This window comes from Capra hircus (assembly GCF_001704415.2).
Source record: "Capra hircus breed San Clemente chromosome X unlocalized genomic scaffold, ASM170441v1, whole genome shotgun sequence".
NCBI lineage: Eukaryota > Metazoa > Chordata > Mammalia > Artiodactyla > Bovidae > Capra > Capra hircus.
The window spans coordinates 9,713,039-9,731,163 of NW_017189517.1; the positions used below are offsets into that span (position 1 = coordinate 9,713,039).

At 46.6% G+C, this 18,125-nt stretch overlaps 2 protein-coding genes across 2 annotated transcripts in view; one reads left to right on the forward strand and one right to left on the reverse strand.

Moving 5' to 3' along the window:
• The first annotated feature begins 6,928 nt into the window (after window positions 1-6,928).
• Window positions 6,929-8,477, forward strand: GPR101 (G protein-coupled receptor 101). Its single transcript, XM_005700428.2, has one exon. It carries the CDS (start codon window positions 6,929-6,931, stop codon window positions 8,438-8,440), a length of 1,512 nt encoding a protein of 503 aa, XP_005700485.1. The 3' UTR covers window positions 8,441-8,477.
• An 8,964-nt stretch (window positions 8,478-17,441) lies between these two features.
• LOC102177223 (transmembrane 9 superfamily member 2-like) overlaps window positions 17,442-18,125 on the reverse strand; it is a 42,027-nt gene continuing 41,343 nt past the window's right edge. The window contains exon 10 of the mRNA XM_018044079.1: window positions 17,442-17,606. Within this exon, the coding sequence (XP_017899568.1) occupies window positions 17,539-17,606 (68 nt within the window). The 3' untranslated portion in view covers window positions 17,442-17,538. The remainder of the gene's footprint in view (window positions 17,607-18,125) is intronic.

Genomic DNA, 18,125 nt, shown 5'->3' on the forward strand with positions numbered 1-18,125 from the left:
GGAGATTACCTAACACTACCCCCACTTCATTTGGTGGATTAACAGAACTGAGATCAGAGAGGGGAAGGTATCTTCCCAAAGTCACACACCTAATTCTAGCCACAGAATTAGGACTAAAAATCAGGTCTCCTGCTCTTTATTTGTATTCCATCTGGTTATTTTCTGCTGATTTTTTCTTCCAAACCATTTTATTTGGATAGATACAGCTTAGAAATCTAGACCTTCTGTCCTGCCCAAGCCCATTGAGTGGGAAAAATTAGCTCACACCCAGAGGGTATTTAATTTCATGTGATTTTTGCAATCACAATCCCTAGGGTTGGCCTAAAGTGAATACTAGAGCAGCTCATAACACTGAAAAACTTAAAATACCCCCACGGGTAGGCACTCCAGAACAAAACCATATATTTTTCCCAATTGACTTATTATGAACTCACTATGCAGGAAAGAGTGTGACTTAGAATCTAGATTGGCTAATTTAGTCATTTCACCACCTATGGGAACCATCTATCCTACACAAAGAAGCCATTATCACCGCAACTGCATTTGTCTTTCCACAATTTTAGCTATTCATCTGGATTCAAAAACTCTTTCTGGGCTTGGTCTCTGGGAGCTTTTCTTTCTGTCCTGCCTCTTGACTCTTCCAAGAAGCAGCCTAGGATATGCTCCTGCTTTGGAGTCAGAGGTTTTACATCTTGGCTCCAATACTTACTTGCTGTGTGACCTTGGGTAAAGTTACTTAACCTCTCTGTAAGGACTGGGAGGGTACTGGCGTATATTGATTTTAACGCTCATTCTTTTTCCAGTTTAGCATCTTTGAAATCAAGATGCATATTGCCAGCAGTGGTGTGAAGGTTAAATTTGCAGTTTTTTATTCTTGATAGTATATGATGTCTTGGATTCTAAAAATACTGTATTAATCTCTAACGTGCAGAGTCTCCTCGAGGATTAAATAGGATAAAGCAAGCATACATACAGTTTGGCATGTGGTAGGTGCTGAAGGACTCCTGCACTCCCACTGTTACTGGAACCAATACTTGACTGGGTCCTGGGCCTCTGACTTCCCTCACCTGGCAGTTGGTACATGCATTGGGGCAGTCTGATGAGGTGAACAAGTCTGGGAAGACCGGGCTGGCACACTGCTGGCTGGTATTGCAACTTGTGGTTGTCATCAGGCCCTACAGGCTTTCTAGTAGCTTCCCGCCCTCTAGTTCTGCTTCATTAACACCACTAGCCCGATCTTACCTCTGCTGCTAAGGTGACTTCTGGTGCCATCATCCCAGACTCTCCCTGTCTCATCCCAAAGAACCTCCACAGAATCTAACAAAGCTTGTCAGTCGAAGGGCTCTCCCAAGGCCATTGGAATCAGACCCTGCAGGGCCTGAAGCCAGATCCACATTCCCCAAGGCCCCCCACATACCTCGAGTTGGGATGCAGATACTTGCATGCTTTTGAAATTCAAGGACACCAACTCTGCTCCCGCCTAGAGGGAAAAAAAGAAGAAATAGACACCTGAGGATTAACAACCCTCAAACAACTCCCTGTACAGAAAAGTGGCTTACGTTTCTTCCTCAGGGCTTCCCTACCTTCTGTACTGTCTCCTGCAGGCAGACTGACTTTGGGTGCAGAGGCCTCATCACACTCAAGCTCTTCCATCGTGTCCCTTGGCACTAAGGGGTGTAGCTGCTGATTCCATGAGCCCACCTCTCTGAGGCACTTACTTCTGACATGTACCAAGAGGTTTTCTCCCTGTTCCCTGCTGGATCCCAGCAGTCCAGGAAATTCTCAGGACTACAGTAAAAAAGAAGAAAGAGCAGGACAGACTAGACTAGCCTTTGTCTTTGGTCATTTCTCCCAGCTTGACAGTCTCCCAAATGATTCTAAAATATGGAGTCTGAGTGAACTGCCACATGACAGTTCATGCCACCCAGGATTCTGCACCATGGCCAGTGTGAGACTGGGAATTAATAATTGTGAGTGACTATCATGGAAACTGTCTCCAAAGAAAAACATCCACAGTTATACTATTCAAACTTCAGAAGATAAAAACAGGCCTACCCCCCCCCCTAAAAAAAAGACAAGAAATCTACAGCAAATGATAGGACTTGAAATCCGAAGAACATCTTGGGGCCTGATTCTACACTTGCCTTGTATCCCTGCCCAAAGGCATGGGGTGCAGTGGGGGGAGGGGTGGATCTCCATCCATCCCATCAATCAACTCAGAATCTTGTATCATCCTAGACCCTCCCCAGCACCTCCCTGTCCTTATCCCTCTCCACTGTCAATTTTGCCTGTCTAGGGGTCTATGCTCAGCCCCCTCATTGTGACCTGTTGAGACTGTCTTGTTTCCTGCCACAGCCTTCTTTGTGCTCTTTCCCCATTCAAAGTCTTGCCTCCTCCATTCCTAACCCCACCTCTGCTTCTAGGAGACACTGCTGCTGCTAAGTCGCTTCGGTCGTGTCCGACTCTGTGCGACCCCATAGACGGCAGCCCACCAGGCTCCCCCGTCCCTGGGATATTCCAGGCAAGAACACTGGAGTGGGTTGCCATTTCCTTCTCCAATGCATGAAAGTGAAAAGTGAAAGTGAAGTCGCTCAGTCGTGCCCCACTTTGCAACCCCATGGACTGCAGCCTACCAGGCTCCTCCATCCATGGGATTTTCCAGGCAAGAGTACTGGAGTGGGGTGCCACTGCCTTCTCCGAGGAGACCCTAGAAAAACAGAACTCTTTCCATATGGCCCTACACAGAAACCATCAATGAAAACTGAAAATCATTTTTAAATAATATATAATCTTATACACTAGATGATAACTTATAACACATCCACCTTCATATTCTGAATTCACATATAAAAAATGTATAACACATCCACCTTCATATTCTGAATTCATGTATAAAAAACGTATAGGCCATTTTAAACAAAAGTATCTAGCGGACTTCTCTGGCGGTCCAGTGTTTAAGACACTGAACTTCCACTGCAGGGGGAACAGGTTTGATCCCTGGTCAGGGAACTAAGATCCCGCAAGCAGCTGTGGCACAACCAAAACAAAAAATAGTATCTAATTTTATACTCTGATTTTTCTCACTCATTAAACCTTCAAAAAAATCAATGAACAATAATGGCAAAATACTTGTTAGGATTGCATGGTGAGAACAACAGGGAGTTATATGATGATTCTCATCATATTTGTGCATGTTTGAAACTGTGCATAATAAAACATATCCTCAATGGCCCTCCACGGATCTCGGGATCAAGTCCAAACCGGCATTCAGGGCCCATCAGGATTTGCCTCCACTCCATTTTTCCGGCTCACCTGCTGGCATTCACTGTGCTCCAGCCTCTCTTGGCACCCAGCTCTCTGTTGCAGCCCTCTTTGCCCATGCATCTCCTTCTAGAAGAACACATTCTCCCCGTCTGTCATGCCCAGAAGGCGTCTCATCATCCCTTGGAAACCAGATGAAAACAACCCCTCGTCTGGACCACCTTCCTGGGCCACCTTCCTGGACATGACTCTCTTCTGGGAGGCAGAGGGAGTTACAGTCTGGTATTTGCCCGCCTGGTAAAGAGCAAACAACGATGTGCATGTGTTTCAGAGAGGCCCAGAAAATCTTAGTTAATAGTGAAGAGAAAGTCGCTCAGTCATGTCCCACTCTTTGGGACCCCATGGAGTATACAGTCCATGAAATTCTCCAGGCCAGAATACTGGCGTGGGTAGCCTTTCCCTTCTCCAGGGGATCTTCCCAACCCAGGGATCGAACCCAGGTCTCCCACATTGCAGGCAGGTTCTTTACCAACTGAGCTACTAGGGAAGCCCCTAGTTAACAGAGCAGGTACATTTACTTGAACTTCTGGCAAGTCGGGTAATTTCTCTCGGCTTCTGCTTCTGTCTCTATAAAAATGAAGATAATAGCAGCACTTATCTCACAGGGCTGGGGTAAGGATTCAGCGGTATTCTCTATGTAAACAGTTTTCCCACAGTACCTGGGGGTGGGTGGACCAAGAGACTGACTTATAGACAGACTTCAATCAAATACTAGAGTGGATAACCGAGCAGCTCGTCTTAGAGGAAATGCTCCCAAGGCCTACAGGAAAGGAACTGCTCTTTAGCTCTTACTGGGAGCTAGAGCAAATTGTGGCAAATCGGTGATATCAGAGTTACTTCCTCTCAGAGTCCCGGGGAGGTTCATACTTGAGGGAGGGTGGGAATGAGGCGGGGGGAGGGTCTTCCAAGGTCGAGGCCCCAGGCCCTGGCCAGCTTTCTGCTTCTCTTCGGAAGACGCACGCCAATCTGGGGCCTGTCCCTGGACCGAAATCCGGGGGCCTAGTCGGCAGGGAAACCAGCCCCGGTGACGCTCCCCAGTCTGAGTCTCCAGTGAGCGCGGACCGCCCGGGGCGCTGATGCGGGGTGAGCGGCGCTAAGCGGGCCCGACGCAGTGCCCCCCGCCCGCCCGCTCCTCCGGACGCCCGCGGCCTCGTGCGTCAGCGGCGCGGGCGGGCGCGGGGGGGAGGGGGGCGCCGCAAGGTGAGGGCCCCGCGCCGCCTTAAGAAGCCGCGCGCCCCCGCCGCCGCTCAGAGCTCGCAGCGCGCCGCGCCGGCCGGACGTGCGGGCTCGGGCGCCTGGGCTCTTGCGGCTCGCGCCGCCGGGTTCCAGCTAGCCGCCACCGGCGCCTCGGGAGGCCGCCTGGTCCAGCGCTCCGCGTCCCGAGGGACCGGCACGCAGCTCCCGCGGCGCGACGCCTCCGGCAGCAACAGGTAAGCGGCCCCAGCCCTGCTCCCTGCGCCCAGCCGGACCCCCGCGCTCTGGCGCCCCGGACGCCCCGTCCGCCGCGGCCGGTCGGCGACTGCGCTGCCCCGCGTGGAGTGCCCCCCGCCCCAACCCCTGGCGCGGCCCCTTCTCGGACAGTCCCTCGCCCTCGCTTTTTCACTCGCACTTTCCCTCGTCCCCCGCCCCTATCTTCTCGATGTCTTCTCATTCTTTCTCATATTCTCTGCTTCCCATCCTCTCTTTTTAAAATTTTTCTGTCTCTGTTTCCCCGTCTCTTGCCCTGTCTCTCCTTCTTCTTCTGTCTCTCTCATTGGCTCATTCCTTGACTCTAGGTCTCTTTTCTCTATCATTCTCTCTGTCTCTGGGTGGCTCTCATTCTGTCTCTCATCTTTTTCTGTCTCTGTCTCCTGATGTTTTCTTATTCTCTTTCTCTGTCTGCCTCTCAATCTCTTGGCGCTCTCTCTCTCTCAGACTTCTCCTCCACCACCTCCGCCTCTTCCCTGGCTCTCCCCAGCTCACCCATCCCTCCACCCGCCACCGCTGAGGCCGGGTGGGCTGGAGAATGGAGACAGGATGCCGAATTAGGGGGCGGGGGGGCGTCCGCAGTAGGCATCCCCCCTGCATCCAGCCGCTTCTGTGCTTTGAGAAACTGGGAGGTTTAACCACCAGAGCCCGCGGCGGCCAAGGCGGCAGCTGGTTTCCATGGTAAAATAAAGTCGACAGAGAGATAGAGATCAGAGATAGAGATCCAGCCAGAGATAAACTGAGGTGAGAGATCATCGGAGAAGGATAGTAAGAGAGAGACTGCACACACACTCAAACATACCAAAAAAAAAAAGTGTTTCGCGAAAGTCCCAGAGAAGAGAGTGAGAGACAGAGAAGCTGACTTCCTTTAAGTGCACGCGCTGTAAAGAGTCTGAGTAACGCAGAGGCAGAGGCAATCAGGAGACACGCAGTAGATCCTGAGGGACACGAGCAGATAATGATAAGGGGAGAACTTAAGGCGCGGGGAAGACAGAAGCTGCAGCGGGTAAACAGGGAGAGACACTGAGGGAAGAGGATCCGAGAAATTCAGAGCAAGAGCAGCGAGAGATGGGAGACGCTGAGAGACAGAACCCGAGAGAGACATGGTGACAGGAGAGCTGGAGAGATGCGGAGACGGTCAGAGACCCACAGTAAGCGAGTGATACTGAACAGGTGCACCGGGGAGCCACGGAGATTGTCAGGGAAATAGACTGTGGGAGAGAAGACAGCATCCGGGGAAGACGCAGAAGCGCACGCACTGGCGAGCGACAGAGACAGTGACTGGCAGAGACACAGAAACGAGAGGGCATCAGAAAGACGGAAGGAGACAGGGACGAGACCTAGAGAAAGGCGGCGAGACCCAGAGACCCGCGTGCACACAGCCACGGAGAAAGTGCGCTGGCAAAAGCAGACTCAGAGGGAAACTGAGGCGGAGAAGCTGACCGCGAGTGGGAGGGCGAGAGGGGAGTAACAGAAACGGAGGTAAGAGGAGAACAGACTGGCAGAGGAGAGACAGCGTGCACGTGCTGGCAAGGGTCTGAGAAATAGGGACAGACCCCAGAGTGAGGGACAAGGGTGAGACAGTCAGAGAAAACCGGTAACGCGCGCACGCACACGCGCACACACACACGAGATACAGGGAAAGTGCGCTAATTAGAGACTCCGGGGAGAAAAAGAGAAGTGTCCACACGTAAACAGGCAGGGATGGAGCGCGCGCGCGCATGCGCTAGCGGGAGAGCCCGGGAGAGATCTCTGGAGAAACCCAAACTGCGAGACCCCCAGAGAGTGTGGGAGGCGCACGCGCCAGCTGGAGACAGCTGTGGGAGGGGTGTCTCGGAAACCCCCCAAAAGAGGGAGAGGCAGAGAGACCCAGAGAATAAGAGAAGGATTTAGAGAAACTGCCCGGACGCGGGGGAGAGACCGGGGCACGCGCACGGGGCCCCCGGGGCTGGGGTCCTGCAGCGCTGCTGCCCAGCGTGGAAGCGCCCACCCCACCCTCGCGCCCCAAGCAGGGGGACTAACCCAGCCCGCGTGTTTCTTTCGTCCCCAGCCTAGGCGCTGAGTGTGTTCCGTGCGCCCCTTCGCCGCCCGCCGGGGCCGGCCCGGCGCCCGCACCTGTCGCCCTCCTGCCCCTGCCGCCATGGCGTCCACCTGCACCAACAGCACGCGCGAAAACAACAGCAGCCACGCGTGCATGCCCCTCTCCAAAATGCCCATCAGCCTGGCGCATGGCATCATTCGCTCGAGTGTTCTGCTCATCTTCCTCACCGCCTCCTTCGTGGGCAACATAGTGCTGGCGTTCGTGCTGCAGCGCAAGCCTCAGCTGCTGCAGGTGACCAACCGCTTCATCTTTAACCTCCTCGTCACTGACCTGCTGCAGATCTCGCTCGTGGCCCCCTGGGTGGTGGCCACCTCCGTACCCATCTTCTGGCCCCTCAACAGCCATTTCTGCACTGCCCTGGTTAGCCTCACTCACCTGTTCGCCTTTGCCAGCGTCAACACCATCGTGGTGGTGTCCGTGGATCGCTACCTGTCCATCATCCACCCTCTCTCCTACCCAGCAAAGATGACCCCACGCCGGGGCTACCTGCTCCTCTATGGCACCTGGATCGTGGCCATCCTGCAGAGCACTCCCCCACTCTATGGCTGGGGCCAGGCTGCCTTCGATGAGCGCAATGCCCTTTGCTCCATGATCTGGGGGGCCAGCCCCAGCTACACAATTGTCAGTGTCGTGTCCTTCATCGTCATCCCGCTGATTGTCATGATTGCCTGCTACTCTGTGGTGTTCGGGGCTGCCCGCCGGCAGCACGCACTGCTCTACAACGTCAAGAGCCACAGCTTGGAAGTGCGAGCCAAGGACCGGGTGGAGAATGAGAACGAAGAGGGCAGCAAGAAGGATGAGTTCCAGAGCGAGAGTGAGTTCCATGGCCAGGATGAAGGTGAGGTCAAGGCCAAGGAGGACAGCGTGGAAGCCATGGAGGGCAGCAAGAAGGCCAAAAAAGGGAGCGTGGAGACTGGTGAGGGGAGCATGGAGGCCACTGGCAGTGAAGAGGTCAGAGAAAGCAACTCTTTGGTGGCCAAAGGCAGCACCAAAATTCAGAGCAGCAGAAAGGCAGACAAGGGCCGCCTAGAGGTCACCCAGTGCAACATTGACCTGGGTGAAGACGACCTAGAGTTTGGTGAGGATGACCTCCATTTCAGTGAGGATGACATCGAGGCAGTGAACATTCCAGAGAGTCTCCCAGTCAGTCGTCGAAACAGCAATGGTGACCCCCCTCTGCCCAGGTGCTACCAGTGCAAAGCTGCTAAAGTGATCTTCCTCATCATCTTCTCCTACGTGCTCTCCCTGGGGCCCTACTGCTTTCTAGCAGTCCTGGCCGTGTGGGTGGATGTCCAAACCAAGGTACCCCAGTGGGTGATCACCATAATTATCTGGCTTTTCTTCCTGCAGTGCTGCATCCACCCCTACGTCTATGGCTACATGCACAAGACCATCAAGAAGGAGATCCAGGACATGCTGAAGAAGTTTTTCTGCAAGGAGAAGCCCCCCAAAGAAAACAGCCACCCAGACCTGCCCGGAACCGAAGCCGGCACCGAGGGTGGAACTGAAGGCAAGATCGTCCCTTCTCATGATTCTGCCACTTCGCCTTGAAGTTGGTTCTAAGGTAAACCTTGAACTGTTCACAGAATACAGGAGCAGCTTTCTCTTAAATGGACCATCCACAATCGTGTTAATGCTAACCCATACCATTCCAGGCAAAGGTTCTGCACATGCCCCTCTCACCACAAGGTAGATACGTATATGGAAGAGGTAGGAACTGGGGTCTTCCCTAAAAAGTGTGCCCCTCAAAGAATAAACTTGAGGATTCTGACTGAAATTTCTCTCCCCCCCCCAAAAAAAAGTTATTAGGCTCTAAATTTCTTAAAGCAACAAGGGCTATCCAATTTGGACACGTGCTTGGTATTATGTCTGTCTCCCCAGAGCTACCATGTATCAGTTTTTGCTCTGAGGGAAAAGGAAGATGATGCTGGTGAACTTAAGGACTTGTGAGCTCACGGGAAGGGCTCCAGCGTATGTTCAACAGAAAGAAAAGCAATGGACCAAGTCATTCATGGAGCCCAGGAAGCAGAACCTGACCGACTGATCAACGTATTAGCCAAATTCTAGACTGAAGAGCCCCCACAATCTGGTGCAAAGACTATTACAGAAACTAAGGGCATTGTGTGGTTAAAAGACCAAGAAGGTTTCTATATCCTCCAAAGGGATCCAGAAAAGTCAAAGAAGATAATAGAGCATGAAATGGGGAGCTAATCCAAGGGAGAAGATAGGAAAATCACACATCTGTGGGTCTAAACAGTTGACTTTTTTCTATACAATCCTGGGTTTGGGCATGGGCGGAGGCCACAATTGTTTTATGCAAATGGAAAATTGTCTGTTAACACTGAACTATTTTCTGTCTCCTATTTGACTAATAGTGGGACAGAAATCACCACTGTTTTACAATTTTCCCTTTGTGATTGAATTGAGATGCTCATGAGAATCCTCCAAATCACCTCTGCCAGTCACTTGTCCTACAAAACTCACACTGCCAATCAAGAGAGATATGCCCACTAGAAATGTCTTTTGTGCCCCTGAGATCATAAACAAGACATATTATCTCCACATGGGGCAAAAGTAAGGCAAGATAAATGTTTTCCTTCGTCCAGGCACACCCATGAGTCTTTTCTACCTGTGACCATCTCTGAAACCTGTAAGCTCTCCACAGATGTGGCAGAGAAAAATAAGAGTTGGAAATAACAGAGAGGATGCTTTTTCAATACCTGGCCTATTACTTGACCTGTTCCAGACAATGCTAAATCGAAACATTCAGGTCAGACTTATCCTCATTATTTCTGTCGAAGTATATCACTTTGGGAAAACCTTTACAAGATCTAAATCATCCTTAGGGTCAATACAGAGGAAGAAATGTCAAATCCCAAACCCTGAAATCACTTTGAGTGGGTATATACTTGTGTATTTCTGAGGGCACAGACCATATTGACATGACCAAATAACATAGAACCAAAAAATGGTCAAGACAGTGTTTTGATCCTCCTGAAGATCACATTAAAGCAACTCTGTGATCAAGTGTTCAGGCAGAAATCCAATGTTAATATGGGTGGAGGAAGAGGAAAGAGTATTTCATGGAAAAAATGGTTGATCAGGTGGTGTATATAAAGATGGCCATATTCAGGGTTTAGTCTCATTCTTGTGTGATGACCATGTCTGTATTAGAACTGAAATTTCTTTCATTTAAAAGCCAATCTCACTTATATTTTATCTCTTCCTCCTGACAGATTCCAGCATGAGCATCTCAAGGGGGAAGAGGTAAACAGCAGTCAGTGTATTTGGGCTATGAATAAGTCTGCATGGAATTTGGCATTGCCATGTTCAGAATTTAGGAAATAAATTTGGGGATAGACCCAAATAGTATTGAGCTGACCCATAAATTTGATATATCCATGAAAATCATATTGATTTCAACCCCAGTAATTTGGAACTTGTGGTAATTCAGACAAGACATGGGGGCTAAAGTTTACCTTTGTAAATCATTTATTTTTCTACCAAAATGTGAATTAACAGTCATAAATTTATGATACCAATTTATTGCCAAGCTCTTGTAACAGTCTGTCCTCAAAGGATTTCTGGGTGAAGAAATGGCCCATGTGACCAATCCTTCTATGGGGGGAGGGGTTTTGCCTTGAAGATCAGTCATGGTCAAAGGAGTTTGACGTACTGGTAGCCTGTCCTTTAAGTAGAAATGCTTACCTGGGTAGGAAACAGGTTTTCAAACATAAGTGTCTCCAAATATTTTGTTGAAACTGAACTTCTTGTTTTATTTTTAAAGCGCAACCCCTTCAAAGTGTATCAGAGAAAATTGTTTGCCAAAATCCCAAATCCAAATGGAAGCAGAACCTGTCCAAGTGTGGTAAGTTCACTTAACACACACAACATCCTCCAGGGCACCAACACTCACCAATTTCCTTTTTCAAGTTCCTCTTTTCCCTAATTTAGTCATTGTCCATTCTCATAGCAAATTGGATTTTTCAAAGTCGAAAACCTTTTGAAAATAGGGGACTGGGTAAAGAGAACCTTTGAATTAAGAGCATTCTGCTTTGCTGACATTTTCTTAATGAACAATAGGGCCTCTAGTGAGCTTGGAGATAGCAACTGCTTCAAATTGTAGGCTATTTTGAATAAAACACTATCAACTTAATGAGGTTTTACTGCACATACTGTTTTGTCATTTGAAAATCTGAAAGCACACACAGAAGTCATCATTAGCCTCACAGATCCTCGTGTGCAATAGCTTTCCCTAAATGTTTTTAAAGGAGGTGTTCTTCTGCCAAGGCCACTTCATACATGCAGTAAAAATCCCATTAAAGTCCAGGGGCCAGACAAACCAGACTTTGAAATGATGTGGTTTCCAATTTAATGATTTCCTTATTTAAAAATAATAGAGCATCCAGTTTGCCAAGGAGTCGCAGGTGCTTTGACTAACACACCAATTTCAACAAGCTTGGGAAGGCAGTAATAAGGAGCAAGCCCCAGGCTTCTGTGACTTTTATGACTGCAAGGGTCCATCTTCTCTATGGCACCACAAATACCAGCTGCTTGGAAGTTCTGTGTACTTCCGGCCCCCTGCCTACCTCCTGCCATTATGCCCACTGCCTTCACCCCCTCCCCCTGCTGTGCTGGCCCTTCTTAAAGCTCTGTGTGCTCACTCACCCCCATTCATGCCCTTCCCACCCAGAGCTGACAGGTTCACAGGGACCCCGGGGCCCATGAAGCAGGGAAGAACAGAAGTAAACAGAGGGACCAGCAATTAAAGGTATTTTTCTGTCTCCTCCCCCAACTCCAGTCCAATTTTAAGATGAGGGGATATCTACTTCAAATTCAGCAGGTAAGGAAAACTGCCATTTTATCATAGGAGGGGGTAGGCACCTCATTTCTTATCAAGAAACACCCACTACAACACATCTTTGGGAGCACATTCAATTCTGTAGATACTGTCCAATTATTTCAGCAAAAAAAAAAACCACTAAAAAAATTACCTATAAAATTGTAAGGTGCCTGATACTGCCTTATTTTCTACATAATTAGCCAATTAAACTAGGTAAAGTTACTTCAAAAGATTTTTTCATACTACCTAGAGAGTAACATGTAAGATTAAACTACACTTTCTTTTTAGACTTTGCCAAAATGCTCTTAAAACTATCTGAAATATACCATTTGGAAGAGAAAAATTATGCATCATCTGGTCATTTGAATGCTTCAAAATAAAACCCTCAGAGGTCGTTAAGATCAAACAAAGAGAGTACCAATGTCAACTTGTGGACTGTATTTTTTTTCTCATAACTGCCCTCTCCCGGATTTTGAGAAAAAAAAATCAGAAGAAGTGTTTTCCCCTCATAATATCTTTCTTATTGTATTCTTCTTTAAGACACACCCTTGTGCTGTCAGGAGAGGCTTCTCTAAGCAAAATGTCTTTTCCCTCCAGAGCAGACAAACGATTAAAGGAACAGGTGGCTGTGAGCCAGTCACCAGGATAAGGAGAGAAAATCTGGTCAGTCATGGCTTTTGAACTTCTTGGTCCTTATCTCTGTCTCTCCTTTTCTATGGGCCAGACAGGTGCTCCTGGCCCCTCTCAAAGCCCTTCCAAGTTGAGGCATGAGGAGACAGAAGCAGCGCCACAAACAACAGATCATAGCTTACAAGTCAAAAAGGAGACCCTTGTCAAATTCTTTCCAGTTACTTACAATCTCTTCCTCTAAGGCAAAGGCCCAGCTTGCTTACAGCAGTCTTCTGCTAAAAGCAGCACTGCTGACTGAAGGAAGAACTAGGAAAGCTAAAATTCACAACTAAAGTTCATTGCTCTTTGTTAAAAAGTAGAGTAAGAATCCTCAAGGTCAGTGAAGGTTGCCAATAGTTGTCAAGTATTCTCATCACTGCCTCTCAAAGCTCACCTATCTCAGTGTCTACACACCAAGGGGAAAACACAGTAACTTGTACACTCACAAGAGGTTTGCTATGGCCGAGAATTCCTTCCTGGATCTCTCTTGTTCTAAAATACACGCAAAAACAAGATTGGTTTCAGTTTGGTGCTTCAAAGTTGAGTGGATTCCCCACCCCTTCATCTGTGCTACAACTTTGATGTTAAAACTTTTGGTATTTTTGTCCGTTTTAGTGGTGTATTCCATTCTGTAGTAATTCTTCTAAATGTAAGCTATTACTGTATACAAAATATGTGTTCTTGGAGATAAGGTGCTAGATATTAGACTGTATGTGTCTATAGATTGTGTCACCATCAAAAATGGGTAGTGCGTCCATGTAAAGTTAGTGAATCAAATGCATGCACGATTCTATTTGTGACCCACACCTTGGTCAGTTTCTGAAGTAGAACATAGCATATTTGTGTTTAAAGTTTTCTTTTTAAAGTGTATACTACAGGATGTACAAGAGGCTTCAAGGTGGGGTGGCAGGAAGTGGTGCCTTTCATTTCTTAAATCCCTGGTACAGTATACAACAGGTGAGAACTGATTCTGGTACAATTGGTAATTACGGCAACTTAATCGTCTTGGCTGAAGTTCTCGCTGGCAGTTCGACGACACGCTTGGCACTGGCACGCCTGTTTTCCATTCATTGTATAAAATGCAAAATGAAAAAGACAATCCTTTCATCCTTATAAAGCAAAGACCCCAGGACAGGCTATTGGAATCCTATTAGCAGGATGGAAAGAATGATGTACTCTCAAAATCCAACCAGTACCTGACTGTGAACTGACAGTTTGCATTGAGCAGATCTATATTGTGACCATCTCTCCCCTCCCAAAGCAGTACCACAAACCAGAAAAAGGCTGCTCTGTTTTATTTTCTTTGATTGATTGCCTGAGAAGAGCTTAGATGAGTAAATAGATAAAGAAGTAGTGGGACACCTCCGGGAGTCACAGCTAAGATGTTTGAGAATTACAATCATATAGCAACAGCATTTGCATCAGACAAGAAAAGAGAACTATGAGATGAGTTCATTATATTTTAAGAATAAAAATAGTAAAGCTAAAAGCTATATATATATATTGAATAATTTCTAAAACTGCCTTTTAATACCAAATTTTATGTGCTGTTTTTGAGGCTGAAAGCAGGAGGAAAATGCATTCAGTCAATAAACAGTTTTCATCAGTATTTTGAATTTGAATTTTTCCTTTTCCTTTTCAAAAAGTATTTGCAATTTAAAAGTGCCTTTTCAAAGGATTGCCAAACTACAATCCTGGGGCCAAGTTCCCACTGGCACAACTTACCTTCAGGTGCACAAAAGGGGTGGACTTAATCCTCCTCCCCCCAGCAAGAAGAGAAACCCCTTCACACCCCAATCAAATTCATACATCAATACTGTTACACAAATCAAGAGTCTCAGAGATTCTGCCCAAGGACAAGGTTTCATATATTGGTTGACTTCAATTGGATCCTTTCTAAAAATGGTTACAGCACATGTTCTTGCTGGACAGGAATAATGGACTCCTGCTTGGGGAATGCAGAGAGATTGATGTTTGTGGTTTAACTAAATATTATTAAATAATGTTTGTGTTTCTTAAATAGGTGCTGTTAATCTGTCCTTGGTATATTCTTCTTAAATATGCTAAATAAAGTCTAATTTTAATGCATATCTGGTTATTGTTCTGAGCTCCATGGGAAAAACATAAGGGAGGGAGACACATAACTAGTTCTCCATCCCTTCTCTTTTGGTTGAACAGAGGAGACGGGAGAAACTAATCAGAGTACATGGTAGAATGAAATACATGGGCTCCAGTATTTTTGCATTGTTTTTCCAATATAAGGAATATGCAGTGGGAGGGAGAGTGGTCTTCAGGGGCTTGCTGGAAGAGGGGAATCTGCTTAGCCCTCCCAAAGTGAGAGTGATCAGATTTCAAAAATAAACTTATGGTCACCAAACGGGAAAGGTGGGAGGAAGGATTAATTAGGAGTTTGCGATTAACAAATACACACTACTATATATAAAATACATAACCAACAAGGACCTGCTGTATAGCACAGAAAACTCTACTCAATGCTCTGTTCTAACATATATGGGAAAAGAATCTAAAAAAGAGTGGATATATGTACATGCATAACTGATTCACTTTCTGGTACACCTGAAACTAACACATTATAAATCAATTATTCTCTCATATAGAGACTTCCTTGGTGGTCTAGTGGTTAAGACTCTACCTTCCCAAATGCAGGGGGCCAGAGTTCAATCTCTCGTCAGGGAACTAGATTTCATATGCTGCAACTAAGACCTGGCTGTTTGTTGTTTAGTCGCTCAGTCATGTCCAACTCTTCTGTGACCCCATGGACTGTAGCCCACCAGGCTCCTCTGTTCATGGAATTTCCAAGCCAAGAATACTGGAGTTGCTATTTCCTCCAACAGGGGATCTTCCCGACCCAGGAATTGAACCCACTTCTCCTGCTGGCAGGCTGACTCTTTACCACTGAGCCACCTGGGAAGCCCCAAGACCCAGTTCAGCCGAATAAAATAAATATTTTTAAAAAACTATAATAAGAAATAAAATTTTTTAAAAACAGCAAACTGAGGGTGGATGATCAGAGTGGAAAACGGGGGCCAGATGGCTTGTGGGGCTCCCAAATGCCAGCCTTATTCCCAAGGCCATGGGGCTGTGGGGTGGGGGTGAATAGGCTTTAAGAAACAGTACCGCCCAGCACCTGGATCACCCCCACTGGGCTCCTGGCCCTGCTGTCCTGCTACTCATGACCAGGACACCTCCCTTGGCACAATTAAGCCACACACAGACCATTCTCACCACCACCACCGCCCCCCAAAACACACACACACGCAATGCAGCTCCAACTCACCAGGATTTATGTAACAAGAGGCAGGAGTGTGTTCCCTCAAGCCCCAGTCTAAGAAAATGGGTCTGCCTCTAACACCAACCATGACATGAAAGAAAACACAGAGCACAGATGAGACAAACAAATATGTCTAAAACCTAAAGTCTACTAGTTCCTCTCAAGTCCAGGTGCTTGACCTACTGGTAGCCCTTCTTCTCCAAATCTTATCAGTGGTGGTATAAGGAGCTGCTCCTTGTACCTCTGAAGCAGCCCTACAGAGGTTCAGGGAGCTATCCATGCCCATTTCAATCAAAAGAAAGTGCCCTCCCTTCTCCATTTTCACTCCAAAATTAAATTGAATACTGACCTACACGCTGTATTTCAAGATGTTAAAAGATGGCTGCCTTATTCACACAGTCACCTTTGACCTTGGTCTGTGAATGCCCACCAGGCAGTGACCTTCTCCTGCTACAGAAATACTTTTATTAATACCTTCTAACAAGCTACCAGTGGAAGCAAGTGAGCTCAGATAAAACTATCAGGCAGCAAACCTGGTAGGAGCTGAGTCCCCTGAAGCTGGAACAATGCTTAGTGCAGAGTATTTAGAGGAGAAGGGACCTGGTTCCAAGGCATCTCCTCATAACAGCTCTTCCTCTCAGGCAGGGTTTAGGGGTCAGCTTTCGATTATGAAACTGAATGCGAGAGGGCTAAGAGGATCTGAAAATCCCACTGTCAAGAGACAACTTTGACCGTCTGTAGCCACTCCTCCCCTCAGTCACAACTCTGCTCCTTCCAATATAGAAGAAGGCCTACTACAGGCGAACAAATGAGTTTCTTCTTCCCCAATGAAACTCGTCAACTCTTCCTCCCTCTCCTACTCTTTCAGAATGCAATTCTCTGACCTTGTCTCTCTTCATTCCAGACTCCCCTTCAAGAGCCACACCACCTCTTTGATCCCTGCACACACCAACATGTATTCCTCAGCTTGAGGGCAACTTTGAGAACATTCATGAATTGAAGGGTATGTATAGATGGTTTTTAAATGTTTACCTCAATAAGACAAATATTTATCAATAATATTTATCACAAAACAATGTATGAATTTCATGCCGTCTCCCCTGAAACTGCAAGCTCAAAGAATATTTGCAATACAAATTCCCAATATTTAGGGAGTTGTGACACCTGACTATTGTCTAGTAGGAGCAAATAAATCCAAGAGAATTGACTTCAAAGATTTGTTATCTACACACAACTAAGTCAAGCTTGCACACTCTCAGCACGTTCTCCAAGGGCAGCAAGCAAAAACAATAGGCAACTAAACAACCACGAATGTACAGATTTAATTGAGTAATAAGACAACAGTATCTGGTATTTCATAAACTCTGTATGCTAAACCAATGGATATCTTTAAGTGATCACCCAGATACAAAGGTGTAATATTGTTTGTACAATCAACTTAAGTTGGAAAATGTCACATTTTACCTAACATTTATTTGACAATAGTTCTGATGTTCTGATCAGACAAGGAAGAAAAAGAAGGGGAAAAAACCTTCTTAACTGAAAAACCAGTGTACTTAAATTAAGCAAAAGTACCTCCTTTGCTCTGATTGTTTTAAATACCCTTTTATGGTATCATTTCAGGAAAATAGTACTTAGAATAAACCTACTTGCCACCTCGATTTTTCTCCCATACAATCGCATTTTGTGTTACACAAACTGAGGCCAGACAGTGAGATTTTTTAATTGATATATATTTAAAAGCATGCAATTGGAAGCATATGTATCTCTATAGATGTTCATATAAGATACAGATACATATTCAAAGGCAAGGGTGACGTGCCTTGAAGCCTTTGGGGGGATTCTTTAATCCACTTTCACCACGCTGTAGATTTTAGAAATAAAAATAAAACAGGAGAAAAATCCAATGGTTCCTGAAACAAAATGAGAAAGATCTTTGTTAACCTGACATTATAGAAAATCAAAATAGCTTTCTCAAAAATGCAAAGCATGTCAGTTTGGAGATGGAGTACCGCTTCTCTGCATCTCAAGACTTGTACTTTATCCAATAAAAATCACCAGACTCTCTTGCTGAGCAAAGAGGATGAGCAGCAGGGCTAGAGGCAGTCACCTGCAAAGGGGTGTGAGAATCCATTTGATTGAACACTGCAGGTCTCTAACCAAAGCAAAAAACAAGTAGCTTAAGTTCTCTATTTCAAAACAGATACAAAAAGGTCCAAGGCTACTTTTCTAACACAATAAACTCTGTATAACTTGCTTCAATTTGGAAAATGTAAATAACCATTATCATTATACATAGCAAAATCAGGAATAATCTTAGGACCTTCTTCGTGGTCCAGTGGCTAAGACTCCGCTTCCCACTGCAGGGGGCCCCGGTTCGATCTCTAGTTACGGAACTAGATTCCACATGCCGCAAGAGTTCACGTGTGGCA

Bases quoted from the DNA above. Each gene is read 5' to 3' on its own strand.
- GPR101 (XM_005700428.2), top strand. From the start codon at position 6,929: ATGGCGTCCACCTGCACCAACAGCACGCGCGAAAACAACAGCAGCCAC.